The sequence below is a fragment of the Danio rerio genome, chromosome 2 (assembly GCF_049306965.1).
Source record: "Danio rerio strain Tuebingen ecotype United States chromosome 2, GRCz12tu, whole genome shotgun sequence".
Lineage (NCBI taxonomy): Eukaryota > Metazoa > Chordata > Actinopteri > Cypriniformes > Danionidae > Danio > Danio rerio.
This window is the reverse complement of record NC_133177.1, coordinates 58,174,162-58,196,500: the sequence shown is the minus strand read 5'-3', so window position 1 is coordinate 58,196,500 and position 22,339 is coordinate 58,174,162. Positions and strand designations below refer to the sequence as shown.

Below are 22,339 nucleotides of genomic sequence, written 5' to 3'. Positions count from 1 at the left end.
TGAAATCGCTGTGATGATGAAAAATCTGCATAAAAAGGAATTACACTCACATGAAAAAAATACTACAGGAATTTATAGTAAATACTAGTTCATCCACACTATAGTTACGTGTATTATACTGTATAATGCACTGCACTGTATATTATACTATTATACTGTTGTACACTCTAAAAATTATTTTTATACAAACAAACAAAAAACATGCAACAGTTTGCATAAATATATTTAAGTTACAACATCATCTAACAAAATGAAGTTTAGACAACAAACTTTATCATGTTAGCCAAATCGGTCCCACTTTATATTAAGTGTCCTTAACTACTATGTACTTACATCAAAAAATAAATACAATGTACTTACTGTGTTTATAATGTATTTGAGAACACTTGTGGTGCTTTTGAGTTGGGATAGAGGTTGGGTTATGGACAGGTTTGGTGGTATGGGTAGGTTTAAGGGTGGGTTAAGGTGTAAGGGATGGTCAACAGTGTATTTACAAATGTAATTACAAAAGTTAATTACAGATGTTATTCATACATGTATTTAATCAAGCATAAGTACACAGTAAATACACGTATTTACACAAAAAGTACATTGCAACAAATTATTAATTCCTGTGTAAGTACATATTAGTTAAGGCCACTTAATATAAAGTGGGACCGCCAAATCTTTTCCTCTTCAATCAGAGGCATTTTTACATAGCAAAAATCTCAAATTTTTAAGTCGAGTTTAAAAAAAATAAGTTGTTTCAATTGTTTTTTGTTTTTTTTTTATTTAAATTAAAAATAAATCCAGTGTTGTGTACTAAATTAAATGCACGTTTCCAAGTTTAAAAACTCAAATAAATAAAGAAGCCGAAATTCTTTAATTTTTTGTTTTGTTTTTAAATTTGTTTTTAAATTTGTATTAAACCACAGGTTTTCATTGTTTTACAAAACAAAAACATGCAATAATAATAATAATAATAATAATAATAATAATAATAATAATTCCTTACATTTATTTAGCGCTTTTCTGGGCACTCAAAGCGCTTTACACACAATGGGGGGAATCTCCTCATCCACCACCAGTGTGCAGCATCCACCTGGATGATGCGACAGCAGCCATTTTGTGCCAGACCGCACACCACACACCAGCTGATTGGTGGAGAGGAGACAGTGATGAAGCCAATTGGAATATGGGGATGGTTAGGGGGCCATGATGGACAGAGGCCAGTGGGCAGATTTGGCCAGGATGCTGGGGTTAAACCCCTACTGTTTTCGAAGGACATCCTTTTTTTAACGACCACAGAGAGTCGGGACCTCGGTTTAACATCTCATCCGAAAGACGGCGCTCACTGAGCAGTATAAAGACCCCGTCACTATACTAGGGCATTAGGACCCACACAGACCGCAGTAATGTTAAACAGATTCAGGAATTTCTCACGGTATTTCCTATAATATTTTTTCCTCTGGATAAAGTCTGATTTGTTTTATTTCGGCTAGAATAAAAGCAGTTTTTAATTTATTAAACACCATTTTAAGGTCAATATTACATATATATATACACTGTAAGAAAAAAAATCTTTAAAAAAAAAGGTCAAATGACTGGCAGCTACGGCTGCCAAACAAAAACCATAAAATTATGGTAAAATGTCTTTGTTAAAATAAAATGCAAAAAATAATAAATCTACAGATATTTTCATTCAAATGTTTACAGAGAAACACTGTTAATTTACAGACTTTTCCTAGATTATTACGATCAAATCCGTTCAATAAAGTTACACAAGAGCGTTCACATGCACCGGTTCCGGATTCCGCTGATTGCACACACACAGTCTGAGGATCGTTCTGAACTGATTACATGCACTTTAAAAGCAGCACAGACCAATTGCTTAGTCTTGTTATACTGTTACTGTGAACATTATGACGCGGTTCTCTTCTTTTGCCTTGCTTTGTTTGTTAATTGTTTACGTCGTTTGCTGCCGGGACTGACCATTTGCCTGTTATTTGACCATGACTCTGGATTCCCTGCAAAATGTTACAACCTGCATTTGGATCTGCACTTCTTTGTCAACCTTCACGTTACAGTTGCATTTCATTTAAGATCTGTAACTGAATCATTCCATATAACTTAAACCTCTACATGTTTTACATAAATGCTATTCAATAAAATGAAACAACTGTAATTTTAAAGGTGTGAGAATTTTAATCAGTTGTATCTCGTTTGTTGTTTTTTCCAAACTTTTTTGATCCAAAATAAAAAATTACGATCATGAGCATGTCTTGGCATGTTATTAAAGCTGTTTAATCGTAATGATCTAGGGAAAATTCTTTTAATTACCATTGTTTTCTCTTGAACTTCTAGTGCAGTCACTTTATTGATGGTGTTTGATCGTAATAATCTAGGAGAAGTCTGTATAATAACAGTGTTTCTTTGTAAAACTCTTAGTGTGTAACTTTATTGAACGGATTTGATCGTAATAATCTAGGAAAAGTCTGTAAATTAACAGTGTTTTTCTGTAAACATTTGAATGAAAATATCTGTAGATTTATTATTTTTTGAAAATTTATTTCAACAAAGACATTTGACCGTAATTTTATGGTTTTTGTTTGGCAGCCATAGCTGCCAGTCATTTGACATTTTTTAACGATTTTTTTCTTACAGTGTATATATATAAAATTGACCTTAAAATGGTGTTTAATAAATTAAAAACCGCTTTTATTCTAGCCGAAATAAAACAAATCAGACTTTATCCAGAAGAAAAAATATTATAGGAAATACCGTGAGAAATTCCTGAATCTGTTTAACATTATTTAGGAAATATTTGAAAATGAATTCACAGGAGGAGGAACAATTTCTTCTTTAACGGCAGCTAAAAGCGCATGTTATTATTGCTATAACAGTAACACTGCATTCTGACAGCAATAATGCACTGCAGCATTCCCGTCCTCTCACATAAAGGATATTACACTGAAAACAGCTGCATAAATCAATCCCATTAGCAATGAAGAGAACGCTTCATTTTGACCTTGCACACACAAAAAAAAGGACAAGGAAAACAAGGAAATCCGAAAACCTCTTAAGACCCTTGATATTTGAGAGTCTCTGTCGGCTGTGACGGGTCTGAAATAAAGGTCTGTGTGGCGGATGTGATCTGTTTTCCACGTGGTTTAGGCAACACGTGTGCATACTCAAGGTCACAGCGTCTCGCTAAAGGTGCTTGCTGACTCATAACTGGAGACTGATGTAACTCGTGCACAATGGCAGCTTTTCTGTTTCCGCAAGCTTCGCACAGCTGATCGTCTCCAGCAGCGTTTGATACGACAAGATGATGTCTGAATAGAGAGCTAATAGAATATGCAGTTTATTATGGAGACGGTGGGAAATGATATGGATGCATGCACAAGCTCCATGCACGGTTTTTATCATCCACAATGTTCATGTAATATTTCATAATCCAAACAAATTAGTATATTGAAACAAACACACGTTGTATTGCTCAAGGTCAGTGCTTTTTCAGTTTTCCATGATAATTTAAAGGGATAGTTCACACACAAATCATTTATTCTCTATTGTGTGGTTGGAAAATGATGTGTTTTAAATGACCCTCTGTTGACCACAAAAGAAGATATTTTGAAGAATGTTACACTCAAAAAAGTGACGATTAGGTCATTACACTTTAATTTTAAAACCACACTGAACTGAGCTAAACTGAACTGAACTTAAACACTAAAAACTGAACTCTGTTCCAATTACTATGGCCATTTATGTGAAGCAGCTTTGACACAATCTAGATTGTAAAAGCGCTATACAAATAAAGCTGAATTAAATTGAATTAAACTAACTACTTTTGTCAAATAAATAGTATATATGTAGCAGGGCCGGAGTGGGACTCATTTTCAGCCCTGGAGTTTCAAGCCAGACCGGCCCATCTCAGTTCACGACTGTCTATATTAAAATAAGGTCATTTACAATTCAGTTTCTAGTGACACTATCACGTCTTTTTCAAGAAAACAGCAGCTTTAGAAATTAAAATGTGCAAAAGCCCTAACAGTGTTATATGTCAACAATAAAAATGAAAAAAAAAAAAAAGATAAAGAAATTTTTAGATGAGAATCGATCACGGGTCGGACGGCGTAGTAACGCAACGTGTTTACCACTGGTCCACTATAGCGTCAATTCAGGGAGAGAAAAAAAAGTATTGGACTGTGACCTGCAAGACACGGTATTACTTTCTATTGATGGCGTACTTTTTTTCTCCCCTTTTTAGATTTCTGATCAAGTTATGTCAGATTTATTAATGTAGTAAATCATCTGATTTTCCTTGAGCAGGTGTATTATTCATTAATATTAATTATTCGAATTCGCTGTTTGGGGTCGAATGATGATAGTTAACGTTACATCATCATTAACGTTAGTTAACCTGCAGGCTGCATTTTGCTCACGGGACTGCGAGAAAATAAATAAGAAAAGCGGCGCTGCGGCAAAATAGTGAATAAAAAGAGTGAAGCTATGGTCAAATAAATAAATAGATGATCAAAAGGGCGACTGCTGAAAGTGCAAGCAGCTAGGGACACCGGCCCTCACAGCCAAAAAACGGACCGGCCTACCGGGAATTCTCCCGCTGCTCCCGATTAGCCAATCCGGGCCTGATATGTAGTGTTTTTTACTGTAGGACAGTTGTGCGGTATGTTACCGTGTTTTGAAGTCGCTTTGTAAAAATGTATTACTACTCAGCATAATTGAGTTCACTCCATTTTTAAATATTTTTATTAATTTCTCAATGAATATAGATAATGTATTTTGGTGCATTTAAAAAAACAGATTTATTAAACAGAGATATTTATTAAAATAATATTTTAATTACCAAACATATTAACAAATTAACAGATAATACAATCAAAATTTAAGCAAAATATTGCAAAAAAAATAATAATTTTTTTCGTTTTTGATTTTTCTTCTTTTTATTTTTGTATTTAATTTTTTCCCTAAGATATACGTTTGGATGTACGAGTTTTTGTCCCGTTATTGTAAGTTATTTTGTTTAAATATTCTTTGTTTAAATAGTTATTTTGATTAGCTGCAGAATTAGCTTCAGTACTGACAAACCTAATGAATATGCACAAATATAATATCATAGAGCTACCTATTAAAATATGAATTTAAAAGAGAGATTTGTGAAGGGTGTACTTATATATGCTGAGCACTGTAAATGTTACAGTAAAGACATACTGTAAATGCATATAGAGCACACTGTAAAAATAATTCATAATTTTTCGGTTTATTTCTGGCAGCTGGGGTGCCGTAAAAAAAAAAAAAAAAAAAACATAACATAACGAATATTAAATTACAGAAATATACCATAAAATAACGGATATTAAATTATAGAAATATACCAGAAATTTAAATTTAAGGAAATTTCTGTAACTTAATATCTCTTATTTTATGGTATATTTCTGTAATTTAATATTCATTATGTTATGGTATATTTCTGTAATTTAATATCCGTTATTTTATGGTATATTTCTATAATTTAATATTCAATATTTTATGGTATATTTCTGTAATTTAATATCCGTTATTTTATGTTATATTTCTATAATTTAATATTCGTTATTTTATGTTATATTTCTATAATTTAATATTCATTATTTTATGGTATTTTACGGATATTATTTCTGTAATTTAATATCCGTTATTTTATGGTATATTTCTATAATTTAATATTCAATATTTTATGGTATATTTCTATAATTTAATATTCGTTATTTTATGGTATATTTCTGTAATTTAATATTCGTTATTTTATGGTATATTTCTGTAATTTAATATCCGTTATTTTATGGTATATTTCTATAATTTAATATTCAATATTTTATGGTATATTTCTGTAATTTAATATCCGTTATTTTATGTTATATTTCTATAATTTAATATTCGTTATTTTATGTTATATTTCTATAATTTAATATTCATTATTTTATGGTATTTTACGGATATTATTTCTGTAATTTAATATCCGTTATTTTATGGTATATTTCTATAATTTAATATTCAATATTTTATGGTATATTTCTATAATTTAATATTCGTTATTTTATGGTATATTTCTGTAATTTAATATCCGTTATTTTATGGTATATTTCTATAATTTAATATTCGTTATTTTATGGTATATTTCTATAATTTAATATTCGTTATTTTATGGTATATTTCTATAATTTAATATTCGTTATTTTATGGTATATTTCTATAATTTAATATTCGTTATTTTATGGTATATTTCTATAATTTAATATTCGTTATTTTATGGTATATTTCTATAATTTAATATTCATTATGTTATGGTATATTTCTGTAATTTAATATTCGTTATTTTATGGTATATTTCTATAATTTAATATTTAATATTTTATGGTATATTTCTGTAATTTAATATTCGTTATTTTATGGTATATTTCTATAATTTAATATTCGTTATTTTATGGTATATTTCTATAATTTAATATTCGTTATTTTATGGTATATTTCTATAATTTAATATTCGTTATTTTATGGTATATTTCTATAATTTAATATTCGTTATTTTATGGTATATTTCTATAATTTAATATTCATTATTTTATGGTATATTTCTATAATTTAATATTCGTTATTTTATGGTATATTTCTGTAATTTAATATTCGTTATTTTATGGTATATTTCTTTAATTTAATATTCATTAATTTATGGTATATTTCTGTAATTTAATATCCGTTATTTTATGGTATATTTCTTTAATTTAATATTCATTATTTTATGGTATATTTCTGTAATTTAATATTCGTTATTTTATGGTATATTTCTTTAATTTAATATTCATTATTTTATGGTATATTTCTGTAATTTAATATCCGTTATTTTATGGTATATTTCTTTAATTTAATATTCATTATTTTATGGTATATTTCTGTAATTTAATATTCATTATTTTATGGTATATTTCTGTAATTTAATATCCGTTATTTTATGGTATATTTCTATAATTTAATATCTCTTATTTTATGGTATATTTCTGTAATTTAATATCCGTTATTTTATGGTATATTTCTATAATTTAATATCTCTTATTTTATGGTATATTTCTGTAATTTAATATTCGTTATTTTATGGTATATTTCTATAATTTAATATCTCTTATTTTATGGTATATTTCTGTAATTTAATATTCGTTATTTTATGGTATATTTCTATAATTTAATATCTCTTATTTTATGGTATATTTCTGTAATTTAATATCTGTTATTTTATGGTATATTTCTATAATTTAATATCTCTTATTTTATGGTATATTTCTGTAATTTAATATTTGTTATTTTATGGTATATTTCTGTAATTTAATATTTGTTATTTTATGGTATATTTCTGTAATTTAATATCCGTTATTTTATGGTATTTTTCTGTAATTTAATATTCATTATTTTATGGTATATTTCTGTAATTTAATATTTGTTATTTTATGGTATATTTCTGTAATTTAATATCCGTTATTTTATGGTATTTTTCTGTAATTTAATATTCATTATTTTATGGTATATTTCTGTAATTTAATATTTGTTATTTTATGGTATATTTCTGTAATTTAATATCCGTTATTTTATGGTATATTTCTGTAATTTAATATTTGTTATTTTATGGTATATTTCTGTAATTTAATATTTGTTATTTTATGGTATATTTCTGTAATTTAATATCCGTTATTTTATGGTATTTTTCTGTAATTTAATATTTGTTATTTTATGGTATATTTCTGTAATTTAATATTTGTTATTTTATGGTATATTTCTGTAATTTAATATCCGTTATTTTATGGTATTTTTCTGTAATTTAATATTCATTATTTTATGGTATATTTCTGTAATTTAATATTTGTTATTTTATGGTATATTTCTGTAATTTAATATCCGTTATTTTATGGTATATTTCTGTAATTTAATATTTGTTATTTTATGGTATATTTCTGTAATTTAATATTTGTTATTTTATGGTATATTTCTGTAATTTAATATCCGTTATTTTATGGTATTTTTCTGTAATTTAATATTTGTTATTTTATGGTATATTTCTGTAATTTAATATTTGTTATTTTATGGTATATTTCTGTAATTTAATATCCGTTATTTTATGGTATTTTTCTGTAATTTAATATTCATTATTTTATGGTATTTTTCTGTAATTTAACGGCTGTTATTTTACGTTTTTTTACCCCAGCTGCCAAAAACTAACCATAAACTTATGGATTTTTTTTCACAGTGGGTGCTGCTGTACATGTAAATACAGTATATTTGCTGTGATTCATTTACAGTAACTGTGCCAGTAAGTTAATGTAGATTCTACAGGAGATGGTTAACAGTGTACTTATAGAAAATGAGCTGAAACAACACAATTCTTGAGGGTTTTTTTGGGACAACTTAATTGTTTTATGTTCATTTATTCTTTCATTCATTTTCTTTTCAGCTTTTTCCCTTTATTAATCAGGGGTTGCCACAGTGAAATGAACTGCCAACTTATCCAGCATATGTTTTACACAGCGGATGCCCTTCCAGCTGCAACCCAGTATTGGGAAACACCCATACACTCTAGCACTCACACTCATACACTATGATCAATTTGGTTTATTCAATTCACCTGTTGCCTCACAGCAAGAAGGTCGCTGGTTTGAGTTCCGGCTGGACCAGTTAACATTTCTGTGTGGAGTTTGCATGTTTTCCTCATGTTGGTGTGAGTTTCCTCCGGGTGGTCCGGTTTCCCCCACAGTCCAAACACATGCACTGTAGGTGAATTAAATAAACTAAATTGGCCATAGTGTATTTGTGTAAATGTCAATGCGAGAGTGTATTTCCCAGTACTGGCTCGCTGCTGAAAGGGCATCCATTCATTCATTCATTCATTTTCTTTTCTGCTTAGTCCCTTTATTAATCTGCGGTTGCCACAGCAAAATGAACCGCCAACTTATCCAGGGTATATACATAACGGATGCCCTTCTAGCTGCAACCCATCACTGGGAAACACCCATACACTCTCATTTACACACATACAATACGGACAATTTAGCCTACCACATGTGTTTGGACTGTGGGGAAAACCAGAACACCCAGAGGAAACCCACGCCAACACCAGGAGAACATGCAAACTCCACACAGAAATGCCTACTGATCCAGACGGGGCTCAAACCAGTGACCATCTTGCTGTGTTTTATGTTCAATCCACTTAAATTTGTCAGAACTAAAAAGCTAACTCAATTCGTTTATGTTGTCCGAACACAAATCGATTGTGAGGAACCCCGCATTGTTTACAGTGTAGTTGATGACAGCCATTGACTTTCACTTTAAGAACAAAGATATGGAGGTCAATGAAGAACAACCCTGAGCATTTTTCAAAATATCTTTGTGGTCAGGGGGCGTGGCCGAGAGCAGTGGGAACAGAATGAGGCCGCCGCATAAGTGGATGCACCTGTCTCGAATCCCACGAAAGGAGCTCTGGACTATAAGAGGAGGAATGATAGTAGAGGACGCCGAGAGAGGACCGGGCCCAGACATATTGTTTTACTTTTGCTTTCAGTTTGACGGCAGTCTTCGTGAGGAGCTGCCGTCCGTTTGTTTTGGTTTAGACGGCAGTCTCCGTGAGGATCTGCCGTCCCTGTTATTAATAAATAATTTAGAACTGCGTCGGTCCTCCGCCTCCTCCTTTTCGGTGGCCAAAGGGCCGTAAACTTCATTACAATCTTCTTTTAAATATTGTAAACTGACATCATGGAAATGGCCAAATAAATTACTTATTCATTTATGCATTCATTTTCCTTCTGCTTAGTCTCGATTCCACCATATGTTTTACGCAACTAATGCCCTTACAGCCGCAACAAAGTATTGGGAAACACCCATACACACTCATTCACACACACACACACACACACACACACTATGGACAATTTAGTTTTCTCAATTCATATAGTACATGAGTTTGGACTGTGGGGAACGAACACGGGGAGTACATGCAAACTCCACACAGAAATGCCAACTGACCTAGCCGGGACTCAAACTGCTGTGAGGCCATAATGCTAATCACTATGTTCTTCTTTTATCTTGAACAGAAGGCAAAAAGTCAAATAGGTTTCGTCAGGTGAGTAAATGACAGGTTTTTTGGGTGAACTGTCCCTTTAAAGGCAGAACAGATGACACGTGCATGTAGCATAAATGGATTTGATGTGAAATGCAATCCAGTGCATGAACCAGTGCAAACGTAGGGTAAAGAATTCATTTACTAGTTTTCACGGTAAGCAGGTCATTTTGTTGACTCGCTGAGGGGACGAAAAAACATTTCTCAACCAACAGACACAAAGCCACCAATGACACCACTGACACTTGAGTGCATTAATGGCCTGTTTCCACTGGGCAGTATGGTACGGGTGCAGTTCAGTACACTTTTATGGCCGTTTTCACTGTCAAAAGGTATACCTAAAAGCGAACCGTATTGTATCACTTTTTAAGTACCCTTTGCAAAGGGAAACTAGCTCGCCATTAGCTCTCCTGGCTAGCTCGTGCACAAGCCAGGAGAATGAGAACAAAGAAAGCTTCATTTTTAAATACACAGCCAAGACATTACACAGTAATAATATATACATATAATAACAAGCCATGGTCGACACGAGCTCAAACAAACCTTGTCGTGGTCTTGATGACCAGCCACAAAGCCAAGAAAAGCAGAATCTACCTTGTGCCCAGTTGTTGTTTACAAGGCCATCTAAAGTGTTTCGCTTTCTCACGTGAGCTCATCCTAACAAGATGCGAGCATGAAACAAGAGGTTACATGTGCTGGTGAAGATTAAAGACACAGATGAGAGGTTTGCTCTGACTGTAGGCTATATTTTGTGTTGCTTCTGAGCCCAAATAAGGACTAAATGTCTGCTGTGTGTAGTTTATCTGTGATTGGTAACATATCGGAGACTGTACGGGTCTGTGTGTGTTCATATACAGTTGAAGTCAAAATTATCAGCCCCCTTTCGATTTTTTTCTTCTTTTTTTTTAAATATTTCCCAAATGGTTTTTAACAGAGCAAGGAAATTTCCACAGTATGTCTGATAATATTTTTTCTTCTGGAGAAAGTCTTATATTTTTTATTTCGGCTAGAATAAAAGTAGTTTTTAATTTTTTTAAAAATATTTTTGGGACAAAATTATTAGCCCCTTTAAGCTATTTTTTTTTCAATAGTCTACAGAACAAAGTTTCGTTATACAATAACTTGACTAATTACCCTAACCTGCCTAGTTCACCTTATTAACCCAGTTAAGCCTTTAAATGTCACTTTATAAATGTGTCCTAAAAAATATCAAGTAAAATATCATTTACTGTCATCATGGCAAAGATAAAATAAATCAGAAATGTATTAGTTATTAGAAATAAGTTTTTAAAACTATTATGATTAGAAATGTGCTAAAACAATCTTCCCTCCATTAAACAGAAATTGGGGGAAAAAATAAACAGGGGTGATAATAATTCAGGGGGGCTAATAATTCTGACTTCAACTGTATGTTAATTAATTTATTTATTTAATATAATTGCAGACGTTACAGTAGGCTATTTCAAACCGTCATTGATCAGCAGTTATAATCAAATCATGTTTGTAGAAAGGTTAGTAATGAACATTTATACACAAGTATTTATGTGTATAAAGCATCTGTGTTGTGAGAAAAGCTTCTCGTATGGTATCTGAACGACGCATACAGCTTTACTTTGACATTTCCTTGAGCGAGAATGACATTGACTGACACTTTCTGTCGTGAGTACCATTGGTACTCTTTTGGCAGTGGAAACGCAAGCCTGATAAAGGTGACCCGTAACAACCCGTACCGTACTATACCACTCAGTGAGAACGGGCCATAGGATTTAATGATGCCATGTTTTTTGTAAGTTATTGGAAACACTTGAGATAAACATGACCGCTAGCAATGTGATAATCTGAAAAGTATAAATCAGCATGATGTCTACAAGACACAATAGTCCAACCCAAGCTCATTCTGAAAGCGTAGTACTGTGGACGTTTCTGGAGACGGCGATTTACGTGGCTGGAGGTACGTATGGTTGAATTTAATTTTTTTAAGCGAACGCTACAAGGTGGTGTGACGGTGTGGCGCTCGCCGGCTGACAGCTTACCTCCATGTGGAGGGCTTTCCCGCCGCAACCAGTTCGTCCAGTTAGTTTGTGTACGTCGGGGGAGCGGAGACCCGAAAAGGGAGCCAACCGTGACAGCGGCAACGACCGGGTTCGAGTCCGGAGAAGAGCGGTTCCAGAAATCAGGTAAGACGAAGACAGAATCCAAAAAATAAAGTTAAGTTTTACATAACAGGACGAGAATGTGGTGAAATCCAAAAAACTGTTCAAAATTAGACGAGGGCTTTTCTTTTTCTGGACCGCTTTTGTAAATCATCGCTTGGGTTTAGGGAGGGAAGCAAGCAGGCGGGCAGCCCAAGGACCGGTCAATCGGTAAAACCAATTGGGTTTAGGGAAAGAGGAGAAGGACAGTGGATCTGCCGATTGGCCGGTCGCCCAGTCAATCAGTCAGTCATTCAGTCAGTTGGACAGACGGTCGCTCGACATCGGCCTCCGGTGGCTTTACGCGAGAACAGCATGGGCGCGAATGGCACTTGCGAGAGGTGTTTGAGATGCGAAAAAGCGCACACACCGGCCTTTCGCAGATTCGCAAAAACAAAAACTGCACAAATACAGACCTCCCGGAACGTATTTCGCCAACCCGGGCTCATTGTGGAAACGTAGCACCGCGTACGTTTCTGCGGACCGCGATTTACGTCCCGGGAGGTACGTATTCGAGCGTTTTTTTGTTTTCGCGGATCCGCGAGAGGTCGCTGTGCGCGGCGTTCGCGCCCGCGCCGTTCTCGCGCGAAAAGCCGCCGCATCGGGAAAAAAAAACAGCGCGAAGAGGAGGGGCGGAGCGGCGCCACACCGTCCCGCGGCGTTCGCTCGAAAAAAAACTAACGGGGCCTTTACGTACCTCCAGCCACGTAAATCGCGGTCTCCAGAAACGTCCGCGGGGCTACGTTTGCAGAATGAGCTTGGGTTGTATTTCGCAGTCTCCAGAAACCTTTGCGGGACTATGTTTCCAGAATGAGCCTGGGTTGCAACAGTCATGTTTAGTCTCACTTTGCTATACAGTAAATTTATTTTCACCACATTTTATCTGTCAGGTTTAAATAAATCTAACTCAGCATGAATGTTTGTGGTGTGTGTGTGTGTGTGTGTATATACAGTATATTGTATTAGCAGAATTATTATCCCTCCGATGATAATATTTTGTTATTTTTTTATGTGTTATTTTATTTGTTATAGTTTTGTTTGTTTTTGTTTTGCACAATAGCTAGCATTCAGCCTAAAGTGCCATTTAACTAGATTAAATAGGAAACTTATTGAACAGCAGTGGTTTGTTCTGTAGACAATCATTCATTCTTTTTTCTTTGAATTAGTGCCTTTATTCATCAAGGGTCACCACAGTGGAATGAACCACCAACTATTCCAACATACTTTATGCGGTGGATGCCCTTCCAGCTGCAACCCAGTACTCAGAAACACCCATACACTCTCACATTCACACACTGCGGCCAATTTAGCTTATTCAATTCACCTTCAGCGCATGTGTTTAGACTGTGAGGGAAACCAGAGCACCCGAAGGAAACCCACACCAACACGGAGAGAGCAGGTAAATTCCACATAGAAATGCCAACTGTTCCGGCCGGGACTCCAGTGACCTTCTTGCTGTGAGGCGACAATGACCAGCCAACTTTTCCAGCATATGTTTTACACAGCGGATGCCCATCCATCTGCAACCCATCACTGGGAAACATCCACACACACTCATTCACACACCACGTACAATTTAGTTTACCAAGTTCGCCTATAGTACATGCCTTTGGAAACCGGAGGAAACCCACAAGAACACCTTAGCAGTTCTACACCTTCTCCAGAACAAAAAAAATTAAAAATATTATACAAATAACCAATTTTACTGGAGGACTAATAAATTTGGCTTGGTTTTGACTGCTTTTAATGTAGAAAGTGTCACGAACAATGTTAAAAACTGACTTTAAGCTTCTTTAAATTCTTTGAAAGGATCATAAATCGGTCAAACCATGCTTTTTGCTTTCGTAGACATTACCTATATGCTATAAAATTGTAAGTTAAAGATGTCTATATATAATGACTTATATTGAATTGTAACTTTAATTTAATTTGATTGTAATTTGTAATCAGTGGTGGAAAGAGTACTGAAAAATCATACTCAAGTAAGAGTACCATTACTCGCCTAAAAATGCAGTGTAGGTAGAGTAAAAGTATCTGTTGTAAATATTACTCAAGCTATGAGTAAAAAGTAGCCCTTTCAAAAGTACTCAAGAGCAGTGAGTATTACACTGTGAAAAGCTGATGCATTTACATCTAATTTGTGGGTGTGTAAACGTAAAATTCTGTAGTGCATTTAGTTATTGTCCAGCAGCCACACAACGTCATAAGACGTTAATATTAGGTTAGATTTAGGTTGTGACGTCAGGTGACCAAAATTTAATGTCTAGCCAGCATCTAAAGACAATGTTATTTTGATGTCCAATCACGTCATGAAATGACGTTGATATTTGGTTGATTTTAGGTTTTGTTGGAAAGTGACCAAAATCCAATGTCGGGTGAACATCTCAAACCAACGTCTGATAGATGTCATAGCGGTAAGGTCCACACAACATCAAAGGTAACATCATTAGACAAGGTTAGTTGGTTATTTTAGTTTGTATTATTTCTAATTCCCTGAGACAAGAAAACTAAGTAATAACTGCAGGTTGAAGGAAAGTAGTGGAGTAAAAGTACCAATACTGCACTCAAAATGTACTCAAGGGAAAGTAAAAGTACACATTTATAAAACTACTACTGAGAAAAACTTCTCAATTACAGTAATTTGAGTATTCGTAGTTTGTTACTTTATATCACTGATTCATTCATTCATTCATTTTCTTGTCGGTTAGTCCCTTTATTAATCCGAGGTCGCCACAGCACAATGAACCGCCAACTTATCCAGCAAATTTTTACACAGCGGATGCCCTTCCAGCTGCAACCCTTCTCTGGGAAACATTCACATACACACTCATACACTACGGACAATTTACCCAACCCAATTCACCTGTACCGCATGTCTTTGAACTGTGGGGGAAACCGGAGCACCCGGAGGAAACCCACCCGAAGGCAGGGAGAACATGCAAACTCCACACAGAAACGCCAACTGAGCCGAGGTTCGAACCAGCGACCAAGCGACCTTCTTGGTGTGAGGCAACAGCACTACCTACTGCGCCACTGCCTGGCACACCATTGATTGTAATGTAATAATGTGCATCTTTTGGAAAGCTACTTTGAAACAATAATTATTGTAAATAATGTATTGTGTGCTGCGTCCGACTGTGCTGCGTCCGACAGATTGCACTATTATGTTTTTCTCTTCTTCTTCATTCTTTTATATCACATTTTACCTGTTTTTATGTTTTTTTTAATCAGTTTTATTATTTGTTTTTATTTATTTTATTTTTTTACTTGTTTCTTTTATTCTTATTTATGTAAAGCACTTTAAATTGCCACTGTGTATGAAATGTGCTATATAAATAAACTTGCCTTGCCTTGCCTAAAATCGCTATCCTGTACAAATAAACTCCAATTGAAATGAATTCAATTTGTTAAATCTACTTGATTATATAAATAAACTTGCCTTGCCTTGCCTAAAATCGCTATAAAACTACTTTTGGCCAGCGGAGAAATTAAAATGGTCGTGCCCAACTCAGTCTGGTTCTCTCAAGGTTTTTTTTCTTCACTCCCATCAGGTGAAGTTTTTTTTCCCTCTCCGCTGTCGCCACTGCCTCGCATGGTTCAGGATTGGTAGAGCTACGCATCGATGAATTTGCTCTTCAGTGTTTGAACTCTCAGTAATGATTAAATCACACTGAACTGAGCTAAACTGAACTGAACTGAACTTAAACACTAAAACCTGAACCACACTGTTCCAGTTACTGAACCACACTGTTCCAGTTACTATGACCATTTATGTGAAGCTGCTTTGACACAATCTACATTGTAAAAGCGCTATACAAATAAAGCTGAATTGAATTGAATTAACAGGTTTGTATGAGTTGGGTTTGGGTAAAACTATAGTCAAACACATGTATTATTTATAAAAACGCAGTCCGCATGCTTTTGGGAATGCATCTGTCACTTTAATTAATGACAGCCGTGCTGGAGCCGACATAAAACCTGATGATTTTGTTAATGCTCACTGACACAATTATTGCGCTCAATCTACACTGCACTGACTTCAGTAATCTCACCATTTTCATTTTAAAGCTTGCTTTACTGCCCAATTTGATTATGTTTCGTATTTGATGAAGTTTGTATACAGTGAAGCTGCTTTAAAACAGTCTGTATTGAGTACTAAGTAATGCTAAATAAAGGGAAGGATCTTAAATATTCAGTTGAAGGCAAAAATATTATTATTATTATTATTATTATTATTATTATTATTATTATTCATTCATTCATTTTCCTTCTGCTTAGTCCCTTTATTCATCAGGGGTCGCCACAGCGGAATGAACCTCTAACTTATCCAGCATATGCTTTAGACAGCGGATGCCCTTCCAGCTGCAACCCATCACTGGGAAACATACACACACATACACACCAATAGTATCTGGATGCAGCCTTTAGGATGCAAGCTAAGATTGCATCGCTCAGAGATGCAATGTCAGACACTATGCACTCAGTGGAGCTAGTGACGTCACTGTGAGGGGTAGGGTTATAGGGGTGGGGTTAGGTGAGCGCATTAAAAAGCATTGGATGCAGCTCAGATTGCATCTGCACCGAGTCTGCAGCCAGACACATACACTTTCATTCACAAACATACACTACAGACAATTTAGTTATAGAGCATGTGTTTGGAATGTGGGGGAAACCGAAGCACACAGAGGAAACCCACGCCAACACGGGGAGAACATGCAAACTCCACACTGAAATGCCAACTGGCTAAGCCAGGACTCAAACCAGCAACCTTCTTGTTGTGAGTCGACAGTGCTAACCACTGAGCCACTGTGTTGCCTAAAACAGTATATATTGAGTAGAAATAAAGCTAAATAAATAGAATATTGAATATTCAGTTGTAGACAAAATGATTGTTAAACTATTATTATTATTATTAATATTATTATCACTACAAAATATCACAAGTGCAAGGATTTTTTTTACAATAGCCTTATATTATATTATTCCTCTGGAGAATGTCTAATTTCTTTTCGTTTGGCTGGAATAAAAAAACATTAAATGTTGAAAGAGCTAAGGTCAATATTAATAGCCCCCTTAAGATATTATGACCTGATTGTCTACAGAATGAGCCACTGTTGTCCATTGACTTGCCTAATTAACCTAACTTGCAATAATTAACCCAATTAACTTAGTCAAGGCTTTAAATGGCACTGAATACTAGCATTTTACAAATCAGTTAGTAAAATATTATGTGCTGTCATCTAAAGACTAAAAAAATGGTTATTAGAAATAATCAGTTATAAAAAAAGGGTTTACCAAATTTTGTAAAGTAAATGGCTGAATTTAAGCAAACAACTAAGATTTAGTAATGTTTGATTTAATTTGTTTGTTTAAATTCAGCCCATTTAAATTGTTTGCATGCAAATAATAATAGTAAATCCAACGAAAACGTGTAGAAAACTAAAACCTCACAGTTAAAATGCACCTGGAAAATATTTTTGGTGAAAAACAAAAACTCACAGGAGGGCAAATAACACCATATCACTGGAAAATCTTTGGATTTACCACATTTTTAAGGTAAGTGGTAGTAAACCATTTAAATGGGCTGAATTTATTCAAACAAACCAAGTTGAACATTACTAAATTTAACATGTTTGTTGCTATTCAGCCCATATAAATTGTTTGCAATAAAAAAATTTAGCAAATCCAAAGGAATCATTGCACCAAAATCAAAGGCTTTCCAGACATGTCCAAAGAAAGTTTCCTACCTGAAGTCGCTGTAGGGGTGAATGATCCAGTTGCCGGCCGACTTGACGCGCTCCTGCTCCTTCTCCACCGCCTTCTGGCTCCCGTACATGCGCAGCGAGAATTTATTGACCCCGGGCTGCAACATGCTGCTGAACTGCCGCTGCATGAAGCTCGCCTGGCTGCCCCGGGTCTCGGTGTCCTCCGGGGCTCCATCCTCAGATTTGAGGAAGGTCACCGAGTTCCGGGGCTGCTGCTGCTGTCCACCGTGGATGGAGGACGAGGCTTTCCTGCTGGGCGCGTTGGAAAAGGACACTTTGGAGTCCTTCTTCTCCGGGAGCGCACCGGGGTTCGACGCGTCCTGCCCCGGCGTGATGGTGCCATCCATGCTGGTCGTTGAATTGCACGTAGCCCGCTTGCCCGAGTCCGGTTTGGACATAATGGACCGGAGGCTCCCGGTGCCGGAGTCCCGCCTGCACTCCCCGTTCTTGTTGCATTTCATGCTGGAAAGCGCTGCTGACGGATTACCGTCGACTTCGGACGCATTATAAGCCTCTACCGTCACGGTGGCCACTACGGTAGGCGCTTTGCTTCCTCCTCCGCCGCCTTTAACGGCAGCAGCATCACCCGGGCGCGCATCCGTGGATGTGCTGCTCCTATTTGCGCCTCCTCCTCCTCCTGATGCGCAGCTCTTAATCTGAATCCCGCCTCCTGCCCTCCTCAGACGCGGATGCTGAAACTTGGATTCCTCCTCCAGGTCGTCAGTCTCCTCCATGACGACGTGATTGGGTTTCGGGTTCGCATCCGAGCTGGAGTCCAGGCAACTCTTGGCGGTGCTGCTGTTGCCGGCGCAGCGGAGCCCGGGCGTGCTCTTGTGGGCCGCTTTCTTCGTCATAGCAGCCACATCCGAACCGGGCGAGAGCTCATTCCGGTCCATGTCATTCAGCGGATCAGATTTGGCCTGTAATTATCTTTGCGGGAAACCAATCAGCGGGGATGAAGGGTGAGAGAGAGATGGAGAGAGAAAGAGAGAGACCTATACGTGATTTCTTTGCCAACAAAAATGAAACTGTCATTAACTGTTTGTTCCCTAACATCAATTAAATTATAGTCAAATTATAAAATGTTGGTGTGTTGTTTTCCATATAACCACTTTCCTACAAATAATACAAACAAATGGTAAACCGGTGGTTAAATCCGCAAAAACATTAATGATTTAACTTTTTACTCTCGTACATAAATTAAATGTCAAAATATATAAACCATGGTATTTTGGCATATTGTCTTCCATATAACCACCGTTTTACTACAAACAAAACAAACAAATGGTAAAAGCATGCTTAAATCCGCAAAACAATTCTATAATTTAATATTTTGTTCCCTAACAAGGGTATTTTAGTGTATTGTCTTCCATTTAACCATCTTTTAACTACACATAAAGGATCAAACTATGCTAATGTTTGCAAAAACCATAGTTAATTTATTACCATTTAACAGTTTGTTGCCTTACATACATTTACATTTACATTTACATTTACATTTAGTCATTTAGCAGACGCTTTTATCCAAAGCGACTTACAAATGAGGACAAGGAAGCAATTTACACAACCAAGAGCAACAATGAATAAGTACTAAAGGCAAGTTTCAGGTCTGTAAAGTCTAAGAAGGGAAGTGTTAGTAGTTTTTTTTTTTTTTTTTTTTTTTTTTTTTTTTTTGTTTTTTTTTGTACAATTAGTGTGATATTCAAAGAGGCAATTGCAGCTTAGGAAGTGAAGTGGAGACTAAATAGTTGAGTTTTTAGTCGTTTCTTGAAAATAGCGAGTGACTCTGCTGTTCTGATGCAGTTAGGGAGTTCATTCCACCAACTGGGCAGATTGAGCGTGAGCGTTCGCGAAAGTGATTTTTTCCCTCTTTGGGATGGAACCACGAGGCGACGTTCATTCACAGAACGCAAGTTTCTGGAGGGCACATAGATCTGCAGAAGTGAGTGCAGATAAGAAGGTGCTAGGCCAGAAGTCACTTTGTAGGCAAACATCAGAGTTTTGAATTTGATGCGAGCAGCAACTGGCAGCCAGTGCAAACGGACTAGCAGCGGAGTGACATGTGCTCGTTTAGGTTCATTGGTACATAAATTAAATTATAGTAAAATTGTAGTAACCACAGTGTTTTGGTGTAACATCTATAACCACAATTTTACTACAAATAAGTCAGATGGTAAAACCATGCATAAATCTGCAAAAGCAATGTTATGATTTACCAATTGGTTACCATAAATTAAAATATAGTAAAATTGTAGAAACCATGGTGTTTTGGTGGATTGTCCTCCATAAAACCATTTTTTACCACAAATACAATGGTAAAACTATGCAATTTTTGGCAGCAAAAAAATTGTTTGTTACCGTATAATGTTTTGTTCCAGTACATAAGTTAAATTATAGTAAAATTGTAGTCATCATGGTGTTTTGGTGTATCATCTTCCATATAACCACACTACAAATAAAACAAACAAATATAAAAACCATGCTTACATTTACAAAATCACTTTGTTACCATTTAACAGTTTGACTAAAGTATAGTCAAAGTGCAGTAACCATGGTATTTTGGTGGATTGCCCTCCATATAACCACAGTTTTACTACAAACACAATGGTAAAACTTTGCTAATATAAGCAAAAATTATAGTTACCCTACAGCTTTTTGTTCCCTTGCATAAATTAAATTGTAGTAAAATTGTGTTAGCCATGGTATTTTGGTGGATTGTCCTCCATAACCACAGTTTTAGTACAAATAAAACAAACAAATGGTAACACCATGCTTAAATCTGCAAAACAATGTAAGGATTTAACAGTTTGTTTTCCTTACATAAATTAAATTATAGTAAAAGTGTAGTAACCACAGTATTTTTTGGTGTATTGCCTATCAAATAACCACAATTTTACAACAAATAAAGCAAAAAAATGGTAAAACCATGCTTACATTTACAGAAACAACGTTAAGATTTAACAGTTTGTTCCCTTATATAAATAAGATTATAGTAAAATTGTAGTTACAGTACCATGGTATTTTGGTGTATTTCCTTCCATATAACCACAGATTTACTACAAATGCAATGGTAAAACGATGCTCAGATATGCAAAATCATAATTAATTTGTTACCATTTAACAGTTTTTTCCCTCACATAAACAAAAATGCTAGTAAAAGTGTTGTAACCACAGTATTTTTGGTGTAATGTCTATAAAATAATCACAATTTTACTACAAATAAAGCAAACAAATGGTAAAATCATGCTTACATTTACAGAAACAACGTTAAGATTTAACAGTTTGTTCCCTTATATAAATAAGATTATAGTAAAATTGTGTTAGACATGGTATTTTGGTGGATTGCCCTCCATATATCCACAAATTTACTACAAATACAATGGTCAAACTATGCTAATATCTGCAAAAATTATAGTTACCCTACACCTTTTTGTTCCCTTACATGAATTAAATCATAGTAAAGTTGTGTTAGACATGGTATTTTGGTGGATTTCCTTCCATAACCTCAGTTTAAGTTCTAATCTAATGGTCAAACTATGCATAGATATGTAAAATCATAGTTAATTTTTTACCATTTAACTTTTCGTTCTCTTACATAAATTACATGTTAGTAAAATTGTAGTAACCACTGTGTTTTGGTGTATTGTCCTCCATATCAGCACAGTTTTTACTACAAAAAAGGTAAAACTACGCTTAGATTTTCAAAACCATAGTTCATTTGTTACTGTATACCTTTCTGTTCCCTTACATAAAGTAAGTTGAAATAAAAGTGTAGTAATCATGGCATTTTGGTGTATTATGACCACAGTTTTATTACAAAAAAATGGTAAAACTATGCTAATATTTGTAAAAACCCAAGCTAATGTATTTCTATTTAACAATTTGTTCCCTTACATAATTAAATTGTAGTAGAATTGTAGTAACCACAGTATTTCTGGTCTGTTGTCTTCCATATAACCACAGTTTTACTACAAATACAGTGGTAAAACGATGCTCAGATATGCAAATTCATAGTTGATTTGTTGCCATTTAACAGTTTGTTCCCTTACATAAATAAAAAATTGTAGTATTCAGAGTATTTTTGGTATAAGGTCTATAAAATAACCAAAATTTTACTACACACAAAACAAACAGTAAAGCCATGCTTACATTTACAGAAACAACGTTAAGATTTAACAGTTTGTTCCCTTATATAAATAAGATTATAGTAAAATTGTAGTTACCATGGTATTTTGGTGGATTACCCT

At 34.7% G+C, this 22,339-nt stretch overlaps 1 protein-coding gene across 3 annotated transcripts in view; it reads right to left on the bottom strand.

Annotated features, from left to right (window-relative positions):
* The window catches only part of LOC101885373 (potassium/sodium hyperpolarization-activated cyclic nucleotide-gated channel 2-like), a 179,272-nt gene extending 160,274 nt beyond the window's left edge, over positions 1-18,998 (bottom strand). For all 3 annotated transcript variants that reach the window (XR_012394998.1, XM_073931626.1, XM_021468298.3), the window contains exon 1: positions 18,075-18,998. Coding sequence is in view for 2 of the 3 variants with exons in the window: in XM_073931626.1 (XP_073787727.1) it covers positions 18,075-18,988 (914 nt within the window). In the remaining variant the exon portion in view is untranslated. The remainder of the gene's footprint in view (positions 1-18,074) is intronic.
* Positions 18,999-22,339: the final 3,341 nt, after the last annotated feature.